Here is a 16,337-nt window from a genome sequence, read left to right as displayed (position 1 = left end):
ATGTGTTTGCAGTCATAGGCTTACTTACTCTGGGGAGCAGCATGATGTTAAAATGTTACGTGTTAAAACAAGCACAATGGGAAACAAAGCTAGTACTGTTGACAGGACATTTATTTTTAAAATGCCAGCTCCGGAAAATACTGTCTTGGACTCTGCCATAGAATTAACAGTGAACAATGGATCTGATTACAGCTGAATTATTTTCATTTATAAAGCAACTATTTAGATACACACACACATATATATAATATACATATTTATAAATTTTAGACAGAAGTTTCAAAGTATTATGTGAGCTTTCTTCATATTTTAGATATTCTTAAGAAATCTTTCCTGCTATTTTAAATGTTCAGTTAAAGAAGATGTAGATTTTATATGTATATTTTTTAAAAAAATATCATGATGTATTTAAAGAAAGTAAGAATTGATATGTTGTATGATTTACAGTCTTGGAAAAAAATAACATAGTCATAACTTTGCAGTTTTTGTGATGCATGAAGATCAGATTTTTTAATGTTGGTTAATGCTTTACTAATTAAAGTGTGCATGTTAATTAAAGCAGAGGCTAATGTTAATTACCTATATTAATGGAATCTCATGTAGCACCTGCCTGAAGCAATGGGTTCAATTTTCAAAATATCTCAATTAAGGCTGAAACTTTTGATTTGCATCTAGTAGGGTTTCAATTAACTGCATTGCAAACTTAAATAACACACTTAAAGGGATAATATCACCAATCACATGCAGCACAGTGGAATTGGTCGGTTCAATTATTGACTACAGCTATGAGAGCTTTCACAGTTGGTAGGTAAGTACTATGGTATTGGCAAGTGATTATTGTCTAGGGCTGTCATCACTTCTGTGGCTGTTGTAAGAGAGATGTTAAATTGCTGTACTTGGGTCTCACTGCAATTCCATTGTTGAGGGAGACAAAAATAGAATGATGTTTACTCACATCCAGCGTTTAATGGTGAAGATTCAGCTTGTTCCTCTGAAATAAATGACCACTGTTCCATGACATGGTAAGGCATTTTATCAAATGGGAAAGCAGCATTTGTGATAAAGTGTGCAATGTTGCAGTGTACCTCTTAGCCAAGCCAAGAGATGTGATTGTATTCCCAATCTCTGTTTCAGCCACCACAGCATTACGTGTTGACATAGGAGCTTTTAATGAGCAGCTTCAGGAAGCGATTAACAAAGCACTAGAAATAGATGCAATCATGCTGATTGGAAATTCTACCTAAGCTCCATAAACAAGACCGTAATGTCCTGCTACCATACAACTTTCTATGGTAATTATTCCTGATAGCTCCAAGACTTGAACTTTTAATCTGAGCCTACTCCAATAAGACATTGATGGTTCAGTTGTAATGAAACCAAGATCCAAAAAAAGCATGCTAACTTTTGTTCTTTTGGACACACAGTTGAAGAATGGATGTAGGGTTCTGTGGTAGGATCCAAATTTTAGTCGAACATGTAATGCAAAAGTATCTCCAAGCGTAATTGCTATGTGACCTCTGTGGAAACAGACCACTGGAGGCTCAGTTTTCAATGACGCTCAGCAAAGAAGACCTGGAGCGCAAGGTTAGCCTGTGGCTATATTATCAGGATCTCTCACCTGTACCCATATATTTTCCTGCTAAAAATGTCCTTAGGCCTTAGACCATCCCACTACAGTAGGTGCTGACTATCTGTATAATAGATTGCCTGTGCCTGTTAATAAAAGCTGTAACAGTCTATTGTAACACTCAGGCTTAATGCCTCCATTTTAATTAATGCTATGACAAAAGCAAAAAAATCTTCACAGTATCAATCAATCTGTTTAAGGAATTTGTGAGATTAGAATAAAACCCTTTTACCAAACTGCATTTAAAATACTTGTCTTAAAATATTGTAGTGACCCTTGACTTATGAGTTATCAGTTTGTGACCTCTCTTGGGTCTAGATTAATCAGTGTGTAATGACTTTTGTTGCTATTTTCACTTCTAAGGAGCCCACATCATGTTGTAAGGTCATTAGATAGTTTAGAACTCACACTTTTTTTGTCTCCAGAAACAGATTAAGGTTTATCATAATCTGAGTGCCCAGAATCCACATGTAGTAATACTCAACTTCTTTAACAGTATAATGGTTTTTTACATGTACTCTATGGGCACAAAGTATTGTCTTATTTATGGTTACTGGAAATGTGCATCCTTTAATTAAAGCTTTCCCTTGACAGATATTTTTTGTAGTACTTGAACTTCAGATTCCCTGAGTAAATATGCATCTTATTTTAGCTGCGGAAAAGTCACATTTTCATGGCTCAGGTGTTAAAATAAAAAGATGCAGCAGGTATGCATATGATACTGTGATATGTTATTGTAATCTCAGTTATACTTCCTAATACTGTTTGAAGGAAAAAGATTAAATTATGCAGTTGTATAGTCATGTGAATATTTGTTACACACATATGTCATCTTTGGACATCTACATCTTGAGAGGAATGATTTTGCTATTCTCAGTATGCTTTGGACCTGGCTCATTTTCCTTGTGAAATGAAAATGTTTGTTTGTATCCATTTAAATATCTGTCTAAACTTAAGTAATAATAGCCAAATGTCTCCTGTTTGTTGGACTCTTGGTAGCACAGAATACTGTAACAGTAAATCTTGTATTAATTCAGGAATTTTAACTACATTTTAAATGAGAAGTAATACAGCACCAAACGGGCAGTATCTTGTGTAATGGTCATGTCTTTGATGAATATCTGTTGAAATCATTGTATTTACAAGATTACTGAGTTTAGGTCTCTCTGGGTATTAGTTGGCCCAAAGGCACTTAGCCAATTAAGGCTATTGGAAAAAATGAAAGCAATCCAACCTGAAGCTTTCTGAAAGGAATCTTTAACACCATTTACTTCTCTTGCTGTATAGGGACTATAGCACTTTCGATATCTTGGGTGTATTTGGTTTGGTTTTATTTAGCTGGGGTGTTTTTGTTAGATATGAGAGAGAGAAAAATGTTTAATTCATTGTTCAAATTATGGAACAATATTACATAAAAAGCACCCTGAACAAGTGATTCTACAGTATCATGTTATTAGGGAGCAAGGAAGAAGGCAGCCATGCAAATTTGGATGGATTTTTGTCAATGGTGATTTGAAAGGCACACCTGTATAGTTCTTATTCTTACGTTTTGGCATATGTACTCCTCCCGGAATGTTTGCTTTATGAATAAGTGAAGACCTTAGGTGCTTTAGCCAAATCAGCAGATTTGGGCCTGGAGTCATGACAAGTTTGTAACGGAGGTCTTGGGGAAGAGTAAAACAACTGCAAGTACACAGAAAGCAGTCTGTTATACTGTGGTGTTTTCAACAAAAATGGAAAGAGCAAATAGATTGAGTTGCATTAGGTAGTCAGGGGCTAGAATGTGTGGTATATTTTTTAAAGAGTTCACATAAGACCAAATTGTGCAGTCTTTACCCTGGCAAAATTCCCTTTTGCACTGTGGAACGCTTTCCTAAATACAGTATCTAAAGAATTTGAGTGCTGGATATTGGTTTTTCTTTTAAAGTTATTTTTGGAGCTTTGACACACATAACATAGATGTGAATCAAAATCTACCTTAAAGTGCTGAGATAAAAGGTTTCCACTAAATTTTGTCTTGGTAATGCAATAAAGTGTTATCACATTAGAATCCTTGTCAAAGTAAGGTGTCTAACATGTTTCTGAAAAGACAGTATTCATGAAAAAAAGTTTTTATTGTTAGAAAAGAGATGTCACTTTTGTTACATTTTAGGGCTTTAATTGTTCTGTTACTTTGTCTTAGCCTTGAACAGTCTCTCTACATGAGTGGATCATATCTTAATATTTTATATGTATATATAAACTGAGGTTTTAAAAAATAATTTTATATCACATCTGTTTTTACTGCATGTTGCTGCATGTCTCTAGAGGCATACAGCATTTTTATTTTCAAGTAAATTTATATTAGTTACAGTCTCCAGCTGTTTTAGATATAGAATCATTTCCTGTTGGTACAGTTTCCAGGACAATTCCCTTTTTTTCTTCTCAGAAGAATGAGAAATTTAATTTAACAAAGACATCCTATAATTGCCTTTGTATCTAGCAAGGTATCTAGCAATCTAAATATTTTATTTTATTTAAAACATCTGTCTACATAATATCATATGACTATGCAAGCCTATATCAGCCTTCTGAAAGACAGCTGCTGCCACTTTTATTTAATTTATAAGAGACCAACAAAATTGCTCCTTAAGATAAAGCCTGTCTGCCACTGAGTCATATATAAAAAAATTTTGCAAGATGAAAATTGCTTGCATTTACAGTTCTTGTTAAACTAATCTAGGTCTTTTTCAAATTTAGAAGCATCGTTTTTCCTTTTCCCTCTGCCCCCCACCCCCCACAAATCACTATGGAAACATAGGAGCTTTACATACACATTTTTTAGAAGCTCATTTTATTAAGATTGAAGGTACATTTCTTTTTAAGATGAAATGCAAACTGGAGTTGCATCTTAATTGCTCGCTTGTGGGATCTATTTATCTCCTGCTATCTTCATTTTCACAAACATTTGGTGCAAATTATACTGGTCAGAATTTTCATGCAGTTTTTCAGAAAATACATAGGGGAACTGATAATGTCAATATAGATCTTTATCTGTTTTGTGTTACTAAGCTTTGTTTGCAATGATTGTAAACTGTTTCTTCATATGAAGCAACTCATACTGAAAAGAAAATGTATAATAGATAGTATCAATTTAGGCACCGCAGCAGTCCAAGAAAAATAGACATAGGCATTCTACAGTTATGTCTAAATAAGACAAGTTTACCTTTTCCAGGCAAGTAATCAAAATACTCCTTTTTGGACAACTAAGAGTATGAAAGGAAAATGTTTATAGTTCCCTACTGGCACACAGTTATGATTGACAGGAAAAACCAACATGTATGCCACATGAGACATCTTGTTCAGGAACTTTCAGGAGGGTAGTAAATTGGTGTTGGCACAAACACAAAAAAATAAAATGACTTGATTCAGCAGTTTTCAATTCTAAATCCCCAGGCTCCAAAGAAAGAAGTAAATATTCATCAAATGATCAAAATTTATATTGATTTTTATTCTGCATTAGCAGCTCAAAGTCAAGATTCTTGACAGGGTGGATGTCGGTTTGAATGATTCTCTTTGAAATAAGGATACAGGCGCTGGGCTGAGTGCTACTGTGCATTCCTGAACCATAGGAAAAGACTATTAGAACCCTAGGAAGCTAAATTTTTTAAAGCACAGTATAAAGGCATTCTTGTTCTGTACTGTTTTGATAACTAAATTGTTGTTATTAATATGTAAAGTAATTCTTGTAGTTCCTGCTTTACTCCATCCTTTCCATTATCATCTAAGGACAACTTTTTTATAGTACTTCACAGAGGAACAGTAGTTCATGTACAATAGTAACCCAGTTAATATCAGTTCTTCGCAAAGTGTATTTTAGAGTGAAGTGCTAGTCTGGCAGAGCAAAGGAAGCAAATATTGTACCTGTACATTATACATCTTTAATTTTGCAGTTTCTGCCAGGGAGTAAATAAAGATCTTGGGGGAGGGGGTGGGGGAAGGAGGATGGAAATCCAGGGGAAGAGAATGTGAGCATGAATGCAGCACTGAAACACAAATGTGATGACTGTGATTACCGAGCTGTGAGATTTAATGAGAAAGCGTGTATTAGAGTGAAGTAGAAAATCATAACCATCACCTCTAGTCTATAGGAGTATAATTGGATCTCAGCCCCCAGCAAAAAGTAAATAAGTTAGTGACATTTTTAACAAACTTAAATATATTGAGAATAAAAGGAGAAGTTATCTCCATTACTGTACTGTTGCAGTATACTGGGGTTTTTTTAAGTATCTCATCTTGCATTAAAATGAGATTCATTGTCGTAAAATGGAAAAAGAGAATAATAAGTGTGTGGTTGGGGGGGAGGGTTAAATAAAAAGCAAAGTGAGGCAGAAATACTATCAAAGTGTTAACAAATTTCCCAAATGTCCTAGGTGCTTACAATTCAGCAAACATCTTTAACAGCATAGCTTTAAAATTAAATTTTACAAACATTATGGGTAATGCTTTAATAGTATGCAAATTGCAATGAAGTCAGCAGCGGCAAAGCTGACCTCTCAGCAATACAAATATTTTATGTTTAAAACAGTTATCTTTTCACAGTTTCCTCTACTTCAGTAGGTGTCAGGTGCTTCAAGAGGGTCCTCATCTGAGGATCATAAATAAACTCAAAGGAGCAGCAGTCTGTGCCTGCTTTTTATACACAGCAAGGCAGTTGTACAAATCAACATATTCAGGTATATGTTTTGCTGTTGCTGCAATAATTACTAATATTCTACTAAAAATATTTTTTAAAATTCCCTCAAAATTCTTTTATGAATTTTCTGTTTCTAATTTTCCTCAAAACACGTATATATATATCTCTCACATGTATACGGATAGGAAAAATAATGTACAGAGAAAAATACCTACTCTACATTTCCTTGCTGTTATTAAATAAATTCATTAAGTTAACATGTAGTTTTTATCCTCCTTCATACTCTGCCTATTCTTATTTAATCTTGCAGTGGAGACAGAGTCAGGTGTTCACGTCTGCACAATTTTATATCATTAATAGTTAAATATCTAAAAAGTTGTTGAAAAAAAAAATTCTCCCAGTAAGAGGGGGAGAAGTGATCTTAATTTAAAAAACAAACAAACAAAACTACTTACATTTTATAGTATGAAAACATTCCCATATCTAGGGGTAATATAACATCAAATAGACGATCTAGGCATGGAAAGGAACTACTTCAATTTCAGAACAAGCCAAATAAGGATTCAATGAGAGCCTTTGTGGTAAGCTTAGTGTAGGACTTTGGACTTGAAAATGCTTGATACTATTGAGCCACTCAAAATATTGAATCAAAAGGAGTCTTTAGCCCCAAACTTCTGCAATTTTGTGAGTGGGTACGTATAGGAAATTGTGGAACTAGTTGTTATATATATATACATATTTGTAATGATTAGGTTAATAAATATGAAACATTTCTCAAGCATATAGAAGTTTAAAATGGAGCTACTTGGAAAAAAAAATCGAACTCTTTATGCAGTATTTAAAATAATTACTATGTAACATGCACACAAATTATGTAGTATTACAGAAAAAAGATTTCACATTTTTTCTGTAGTATGGCATCATCCTACTAGTCATTTCTACATTTTATGTATGTTCCTTTCAGCATAAGTAACAGAATTACACAAAAATCTCTGCTCATTAAAAGATACCAAAACATAAAACAGTAATACTATTACAGTACGGTAAAATTAATTAACAGTCAATGTCTATTACCAAAGTAACTTCAGATTCATACATTGCAAGTTTAAAGAAGTAAATAATTACCTTACATTTACTTCCAAATGAGATTTTTCATTATAATAAATTCAGATAACTTGGAAGCCACTTTCTACAAATAAGTCATCAGGTTTCATTTCACTGTAAGGCAGTACAGCTCCCAGTGGTGAGAAAAGAGATTTCTCTAAAATATGCTCAAAGTAGATCTCTGAGCAAAATTTCCAAGAAAAAGGCCGTAACATTTTTATATTAGTTCAGTCATGCCTTCTTGGGATGTGTTGGGTAGTTTTTCCTAGGAGGTATTGGTTTTGCAAGACCTACCTTCCCTCATTATTTTTAAATAGAAATGTACGTGTCAATCTGCTGCAGAGTTGGGGGCGGAGGAATGTGCACCATCACTCTGGAATTTCTCTTGCACATGTGTGCTGTCCTGAATTCTGAACATTGGTAACTTTAACCTTAAGGCCATGGCCATTTTGAATACCCAGCCTTACAGACCGAGTTAGGTGTGTTGCCTGTCCATGTGGTTTGGTACACAAGCCTTTTAGAGGAGCATGACTTTTAGAAATATCAGTGCTTTGGATGATATGCAGACTCTTTAACAATCTCTTTTTAAGCCACTTCATTGCTCTAAAAGTGCAAACAGAGGGAATGGTAGGAACAATCAGACCTGTGCAAATAATGGAGGTTTTAATTAAGTAAGATTAAGTTTACAATTTTAGCACATTGAGGAAAGACTTTCTGTGTCTGACTAGTCTTTCTTCTTCTTGACTACTTGGGGATCTTGAGGCTGTCCTGGAAAGGTATTCAACCTTGTGTTTAAGTACAACATATCTGTGTTCTGACCTGCCATAACAAATTGTTTTCTTTGCCAGACAGGAAAAAAAACAAGACAAAAGGTTGAGTTGATGATTTGCTACTTTAATAGGACAGATTCTTCTGGATTTGTAAGAATGGGACTATTTGGGCTTACAGTCCTTGTTTTTGGCAAGGGAAGAAGTGTCACTGAAGGAGCTGGAAGGCATGTGGCAGTTTCGATGAAGTGCACTCTTAACTGTTATGTTGATGGGTTCGGCTGGATCTGCATCCTTGTTAATTTGTGTATTCTGCCTGGTTTTAGCAAGCACTGTTCTGTCATCCCAGCCCTTTCTGTTGTCAGAGCAAGCCTGTTCCCCACCTGGCCCCTGGTTGTTACAATCCCTTTTTTGCATCCTGCCTGTCACTCTCTTGTTCTGCAGGCTGGAGGTGCAGACCTGGAAGACGAGAAAAGTAGCAAAAGATACTGGCCATTGCTGAATTCCCACTCTTACAAGGACTTTTTTTCACCCTGCCATTTTGGGATGCTATTGTCGGAAACTATCCACAGTCTTGGAAGTCTCTGGAGGGGTTAATCCTTTCATACTTGTCTTCAATGCTTTTTTGGTATTTGTGATATAGGGAACTTCTCTGGGTACATAGCTGAGATCTGTTTGCTGCACAGGGCAGGCCACGCTCTTGTGTTGTATTTAGTGTCACACTGAACAGAACCAAAGGCAGGGGGACAGTCAGGAATTAGACACCAGAGTTCCAGATTTTAAATTAACAGCATGATCAGGACACCTCCATGGATTTGGTCAGACAATGCTGCTGAGGCCACGCTACTGATTGCATTTGTACTCCACAGTCCTGAAGTCACAGGTCATGTTCCTAATCTTTATAACAAAACAGAAAAAAAAAAAAAAGTGTTTCTGAAAGCCAAGGGAAACCCTGCAAAAAGGTGTTGCCCCCTGTTATTTCTGATGGCTCTTGGAATTGCCTGAAGCTCTACTTACTATAACACAGCCCTACTCTATCTAAAATTTCATTTTATGGCTCCTGTGGACAGGCTTAAAATTCACTTTGCTGTTACTGCTGTTACTTAAACTCTACAATGAGTTTAAGTACCTTGATAAGCAAGAATGTTGTTGCCTTGTAATTTTGTTCATTCTATGTGGAGGTTTCACATTGTTGTGATGGTTTTAGTACACTGAAAAACAAAGTGATAAAGTTATTACTACTATAAAAGCATTTCTGAGATTTATGATGATAAAAACACTTTGCTAAGATTTTAACTGGTAACAAGCATGCCCTGATTAACAGAATTAATTTCCTGCATGATCAAAACACAGCGTGTCCTTTATAATAGGACTATCAAATGTTCAACTTTCAGTAAACACATTTTATGCTGTAGGATTATTTTTTAATCTGATTCAGTCCTGAAGAGAGTGTGCAAGATGAAGGATTGAAGAGGCAGGAGAGCCAAAAGCAAGAAGGGTAACAGACTGCGAAAGAAGTCAACTGCAGCAATGTCCCTGTTTTAATTATGCAGAAGGAGTGGGGGGGGAAGAGAAAAGAAAAAAAAACAACAGAAGATAAGAGTTACCATCCTGCTTCAACAACAAAAACAAATGCCTACACTTAGGGTAGAAGCAGTACTTCCAAGAAGTGACTTGAAGTCCAAGAAGCCTAACATTGCCAAGTGGTGGACTCGATGACCTTAAAGGTCTTTTCCAACCTAAATGATCCTATGATTCTGTTATACAATGCCATTTTAAATGCTGGGGTGACTTCTTGGAAGTACTGCTTCTACCCTAAATGTTTTCAGCAACAGACTTGTTGGCTGGCTGTGGGGACAGAGTGGTGGATGATGAAGTCTGTCTGTATAGAGTCTTTGGTCAAACTCCTGCCTGCCAAAGAACTCTTTCTGTAAGCTACATCTCCATAGAAGATATTTTGAGCTGTGTACTCCTCAACATAATTTTATTCAGTAGCTGCATCTGTGACAGAGCCAGGGTCTGTTTCATGTCCTGTAATAAAGCTTTCTCCACAACTTTATCATGTGGAGAAATAGACAGAATATTGTGAACAGAAAACAACAAAAAATGCTTGAGGGCATAGATATGACCACATAAGTGCAACTGTGATCAACTTAATTCTGGTAAGGAATTACTCCCAATTATATCTTTCAAGAAATTCACCAATTACAAAGATATAAAGAGTGCCAAGCTGGGATGTGCATCCTCTTACAATAGTGCAGCTGAGTTTGCACTTCTATAAAATATACATATAGGTGAACCTTCTAAGTCTGCATGCTGCATGATGCCATCTGACCACCTCCTTGTTTGGTGGAAACTCGAATTTGTGCTTTAATTTAAGAGACAATGTTTTTACCCAGCTGAAGTTCAGATAATGGCAGTGGAATTGAACTATGTCTGTATTTCATATGTAATTTTATAGTAATTACAGTCTAGTGTGGCAGTGGTATAGTTTTTCTACAGCACTGTAGAGAAATAATAATGCAAGATAGGATACTTTCATAATTCACATTCAACTGAATGTATTATAATTTGTATATTTAAAACACAGAATAGTTTGCTTACAGTAACATAGTTCTTAACTAAAGACTTGTGCTCCCTAGGAAACACTGTCTGAAAATACTTTCCTTTCAATACTGTGCTGGTTTTGGCTGGGATAGAGTTAATTTTCTTCCCAGTAGCTAGTATGGGGCTAATTTTTGGATCTGTGCTGGAAACAGTGCTTATAACACAGGGATGTTTTTGTTCTGGCTGGGCAGTGCTTACCCAGAGCCAAGGCCTTTTCTGCTCCTCACCCCACCCCACCAGCGAGCAGGCTGGGGGGGGCACAAGGAGTTGGGAGGGGACACAGCTGGGACAGCTGACCCCAACTGACCCAAGGGGTATTCCAGACCATGTGACATCATGTTCTGTATATGAAGCTGGGGGAAGAAGAAGGAAGGGGGGGCCGTTCAGAGTGATGGCGTTTGTCTTCCCAAGTGACCGTTACGCGTGATGGAGCCCTGCTTTCCTGGAGATGGCTGAACGCCTGCCTGCCCACGGGAAGTGGTGAATGGATTCCTTGGTTTGCTTTGCTTGCACGTGTGGCTTTTGCTTTGCCTATTAAACTGTCTTTATCTCAGCCCATGAGCTTTCTCACTTTTACCCTTCTGATTCTCTCCCCTATCTCGCTGTGAGGGAGGTGAGTGAGTGGTTGCGTGGTGCTTGGTTGCTGGCTGGGGTTGAACCACGACAAACACCAATTCAGTGATATTTATTCTAGTACATTCCAATATAAAAAAAAAATTTGCAGCAGAACAATACTAGCTCTGAGTTCTCATCTCCAATTTACTTCGGTGTAAATTCTGAGTCTCTCATTTGACACTGTATACAATATAACCTTTCAATCTCCTTCCTCCCACAGTAACAGCCATTATCCCTTGTCTTGTCTTTCTCCACTTCAGAATAAGGTCATTCTAACATTAGGTCTAACAAGAAATACAATGTATTTTCATTGATTTGTATTGTCACTGATTACCCCTTCATGTTATATAGTGATCTGTATAGTAAAGGACATTCTATGTTGTCATGCAAAGCCAGTCTTAAGGAACAGATTCTGCACCCCAGGCTCCCTCAGTTTATTTATAAGGTCTTGCTTTGTAGAAAATGAGTTTTCTGACAATAGCCTTGAAAATATTTACCATAATTAATCGATCACTAGAACTGAATATTTGACACTAGTATAGAATTTTTTCCCTGTTTTTTCCCCAGAGACTAGTGTTTTTTCATAGTCTTGTTTAGAGATTGGATCCTCCAGGGTCAGGAAAATGAGACCATTTTGTCATTTGATTATTGGAAATATCTCAGTTTAATTTACAACAGAATATTGTAAACTCATTCCATCCTGGTAGGACAGTGACTGTTAGAGAATCTCTACAAGTGTGTAACCAGACCATCACCGGCATATTTATTGTGGTTTTACTGCAAAAATTGTCAATTAGAAGAGGACCATGAAGTGGAAAACAACTGCTGAGTATCATTCCTTGGCGTTTTTTTTCCATGTTCAATTTTTCAGATTCTGACTTGCTACATCCTCTGAAAAAAAGAAGAAACTGAATTCCACTTCTAAGATGGGGCACTAAGAGTAAAGGAATGATTGCCTCCCACCCAATTTCTATTATATATATTTGGGATGATGCATATCTCAGTAGACTTTCTCAGGATTTGCTAGATATTCATGTCCATAGAGCTGTGTTTGCGATAGAGATTAAGTTCTTATAGCTGTGTTAAGTAACAAGAAAGCGCAGGTAGGGCAATCTGAAAATACACACTTCAAATAAGATAGAAGGTAAAGCAAGTCACTTTTCTATATTTGATTAGCAATTAATAAAGTTGCTACCTTATTCTGCCAAAATACTTCAAAACTAGTCTTTCGTTATCACTAAAGATTTTAACTTGAAAATAAACTGCAGTAGATTTATTGCATATCTGTGCTGTGTACTATTTTCTAGATTGTGCCTTGTGCCTGTTAGTTCAGCTTCTGCAGAATGTAGGGTTTTGAGACTTAAACTGATCAATACCTACTCGAGGTCTTCAAAGCCTCTTTGGATTTGCGGTTGATATCAGTGGAACAGGGACAAAAAAATGCTTAAGTACAGCAGCGAGATAGATGAATTCATAAAAAGAAATCAGAGAGATCCATCTGAAACTCTGTGCTGCCTGAGTTTGAGTTGCTGTAAGTATTCACAATCGTTGAAGACAGAAATTGGGTTTAAAAACAAAAATAGTTGATTTATAGAGGGATCATACTTCTGAGGTACAAGAATTGGGACACAATTTCTTGTATTCAGGAGTCGTAGAGTATGACGTTGATGGAGTTCATAATCCTCAGTACAAGAGGGCCTTATACCTGTGAGGAAGAAATAGTGGTTTCTCATTCATCCCTCTCCATATATTTATTTACTCTTTCCATCCTGTTTTTCCTTTCCCCCCACTATTCTATTTCATCCTCCTTTTTCTTCTCCCATTTTCCATATACATTAATGATTTGCCTGTTTACAAATATTTTTGCAAGTGAACAGAGAATGAAAGATCTGTATCAAGCTGCTTGCTTTATTTTTCTTGTTTCTTATTTTAAAATATAGAGGAAATTATAGAGTGGGGAATTAGAAAATGCCAGAAAAATGTGTATCTCAAGCATTGGGATAGTTGTGTTCTTTGAGAAATAGCATGTGTTCATATAGTTAAGAGCTGAGTTTTAATCCATATGTGTGAGGTTCCAGAGTTTAGGTGACATGTGAATTCCCATCTTTTGGAAGGTGGGGGGAGGTGTGGGGGGAAGAGGAGGTTGTATACATAATTTCAACAACAGTCAAACCCCCCCCCCAAACCCCTCAAACCCCACCCTAAAAACCACCCAAAACCCAAAGGAAAAAGGCAAGAATTACTTATCTTGTTTTCCAAACCCATCCTGAAAATAAGGGAAATTATTTGCTTAAAGTTTTCCACAAGATTTCACCTCTAGGCTTAAAACAATCATGAAGATTTTAATTGATAATGTAATTGTTTTAGAAAGTTGCTGGTCACTTACAACAGGGCTTTAGACTGAAAGTGTCATGTCAATCATAACCAAAATAAAAACAACTGGTGAATAACCTCTTTCTGGTAAGAATAAATTAAAAGAACAAATCCATACCCTTATGTGGACAATACAAAATACTCAGCTGGAAGATTATCCTCACTGGTGAAGAATCCTTCCAAAAGAGAAACTTGATCAGGAACCCCTGTATACTATGGAAGTGAATTGTTTATCAACCTAAAGGAAAATGTACTTGGGGGTGGACGGGGAACAAGAAGGTGACGATGTTTGTTTATTTGCTGCTTTTGGTCATTTCTGAGTTATATAAAAAGCAGTTTTAATTATAGTTTCTGAAAGAGCATGTTTTATAGCTCTCTCAGACCTTAACATTTTACTCTAACTGGACAGTCTCAACTAATTAGTCTTGTATTCAGATAATGTTTCTTCATTGGTGACACTGTGTGGTTTAATTTTCCACTATTTTAGACTAGGTATGAAAGCCTTGTATTTCATTTATGTACACACTAAAAGACCTGCATCGTTTACTTGGAATTTTTATCTTCTATATCCTTGGAAATTTGCTAATATTTTTTGTTGTTTTTTTTTTTAATTTCTCAAAAACATATTGGGGTTTACTGCCAAACATAATAAATCTCACTGTAAGAAGCAACTGAGAGAGAAAGCTGTAAATGTTTGAAAGAGAAATTTTAAAAGGAAATGGAATTTCCAAATCAGCTACATTATTACTCAGCAAAAATTGCACCAAGGCAAGGCATAAGCAAATATACATGTAACTGTTATTACCACAAGCTTATAAAGACATTCCAATCTTCCTTCAGACTTTCCCTACTGACATTCTTCAGTGCCTATTTCCCTTCACTTGCCTGCATTTTCCCAGTTTTTTTGCAGATTTCCTCCTTTCTAGCCCTTTCACTGCTTTCTCTTCACAGCTACCGTTGTTCCACAGATTGGTAACTCTGTCATGCTGTCGGCAGCCAAGCAAACTCTTCACTTCCTTGCCTCCTGCAGTAGAAAATGTGAGAGTCCTTACACAAAATTTCCTCCATGCTTGTTGCATTTACTTAGCATAGCACCAAACAGTTAAGCAGGCCTTCCCCTCCTAATGGAAATAAGAGTATGTAGTTACACAGAAGTAGCAGGTCTTGAAGCATTATCAGAATTTGTAATGCGTTTTTCTTTCAGTGAAGCATATTAAAAGAAAACAATAGCATATTGGTCCCAAAGTGCTTTTGAACTTACTCTACCCTCTGTTCTTTGTCCTGTTCCTAGGGGCAAGTGTGGCAAACAGCAGATTTCATCCTTTTATCATCTGGTTCTCTGAGCCTCAGAATAAAACTGATCACCACAGCTGCAATAAATAAAATGTCTATTCAATAAGTTATGATGCCAAATATTATTCAACATTCTTCTGGCCAGGCACAGAGTCTGATGGAAAACAGCACATCTCACTTATTGCCTTTTTCCTTGCAATTAAAATTGCTGAGTAATCAGTGGATGCCAGATATGGGAAAGCAGAATGTGAATAATGCCAATTTGCTTGGGTTTGTTTACACGTACTATTTAAAACAAAAATTCCTATAGCAATATGGCTTTCATTAATTATGAAGCACAGGCAACGTGTTAACAATATCAGTCTTGAAGCCTGTGAGAAATATGATTTTATGTATCTATCTGTTTTGTCATAGTGCATGATTTCTAATATCTCTTTTGTTCATGTCCAGACATTATGCAGCATTTGATTGGATATACATCTCATGGAATATATAGCACATTCTCTGATAGAAACCTAAATAGTTCAGTTCTAGCATTTGGGAATACACTGTACTTTTCTCTGACTTAATGGTTCAGCCTTTTTGACTATCATGCAAGAAGAAAAATGATAGTGTGGATCATTTGGTTAAAATTGTTGCAGTCCAAAAGTACTTGTTTTAAATGCATTCTTTCTGAATTTTTTTTTTTAAAGTTCTGTTGTGGTTTTTTTTCTCTTTGTTTTCTTTTTCTAGGCTGAGGTTCAGCTATGCTATCTGGAAGCACAAAGAGATGCTGTTGAACAGATGTCCTTAAAGCTGTACAGTGAGCAGTACAACACTAGTAGCAAGCGAAAGGAAGAGTTTGCTGATATGTCAAAAGTTCACACAGTGGGAAGTAATGGGTAGGGAACTATTCTTTTTGTTGTTTTATTCTCACTGATCTGTATTTTTTTTTACATGATATACTTTTTCTTAGTTCTAGTTAACCAGGATTTTTCTTCCTAGGCCAAGAAGCAGGGGAAAACTCTCTCTCTATATTTATTTTTTTCATATATGAATGCAAAAAATATTGGGTTCTAGATAATTTATCCAAATCATGGTTTGTTCATAGGACTACTTAACATTATTTAATAGCAATCCATCGTTCTGATTTAAAAAAATGTAATGTGTCCTTTTGCTTCAGGCTTTTATCCTCCAATGGCTTCATATCTTTTGATTTCTTAGCATCTTCCAAGGAAGCATCTTTATAATGTATTTATACCCCTGCAAGACAATTCTCTGTAATCGTTATTCTACC

At 36.1% G+C, this 16,337-nt stretch overlaps 1 protein-coding gene across 5 annotated transcripts in view; it reads left to right on the top strand.

Annotated features, from left to right (window-relative positions):
• The window catches only part of AKAP6 (A-kinase anchoring protein 6), a 291,528-nt gene that overhangs the window by 184,412 nt on the left and 90,779 nt on the right, over nucleotides 1–16,337 (top strand). For all 5 annotated transcript variants that reach the window (XM_069784017.1, XM_069784016.1, XM_069784015.1 and 2 more), the window contains exon 8: nucleotides 15,794–15,942. In XM_069784017.1, the coding sequence (XP_069640118.1) occupies nucleotides 15,794–15,942 (149 nt within the window). The remainder of the gene's footprint in view (nucleotides 1–15,793; nucleotides 15,943–16,337) is intronic.

Source organism: Haliaeetus albicilla, chromosome 5 (assembly GCF_947461875.1).
Source record: "Haliaeetus albicilla chromosome 5, bHalAlb1.1, whole genome shotgun sequence".
Classification (NCBI taxonomy): Eukaryota; Metazoa; Chordata; class Aves; order Accipitriformes; family Accipitridae; genus Haliaeetus; species Haliaeetus albicilla.
Note: the sequence above shows the minus strand (reverse complement) of the source record. Positions and strands in the feature narration are given on the sequence as shown.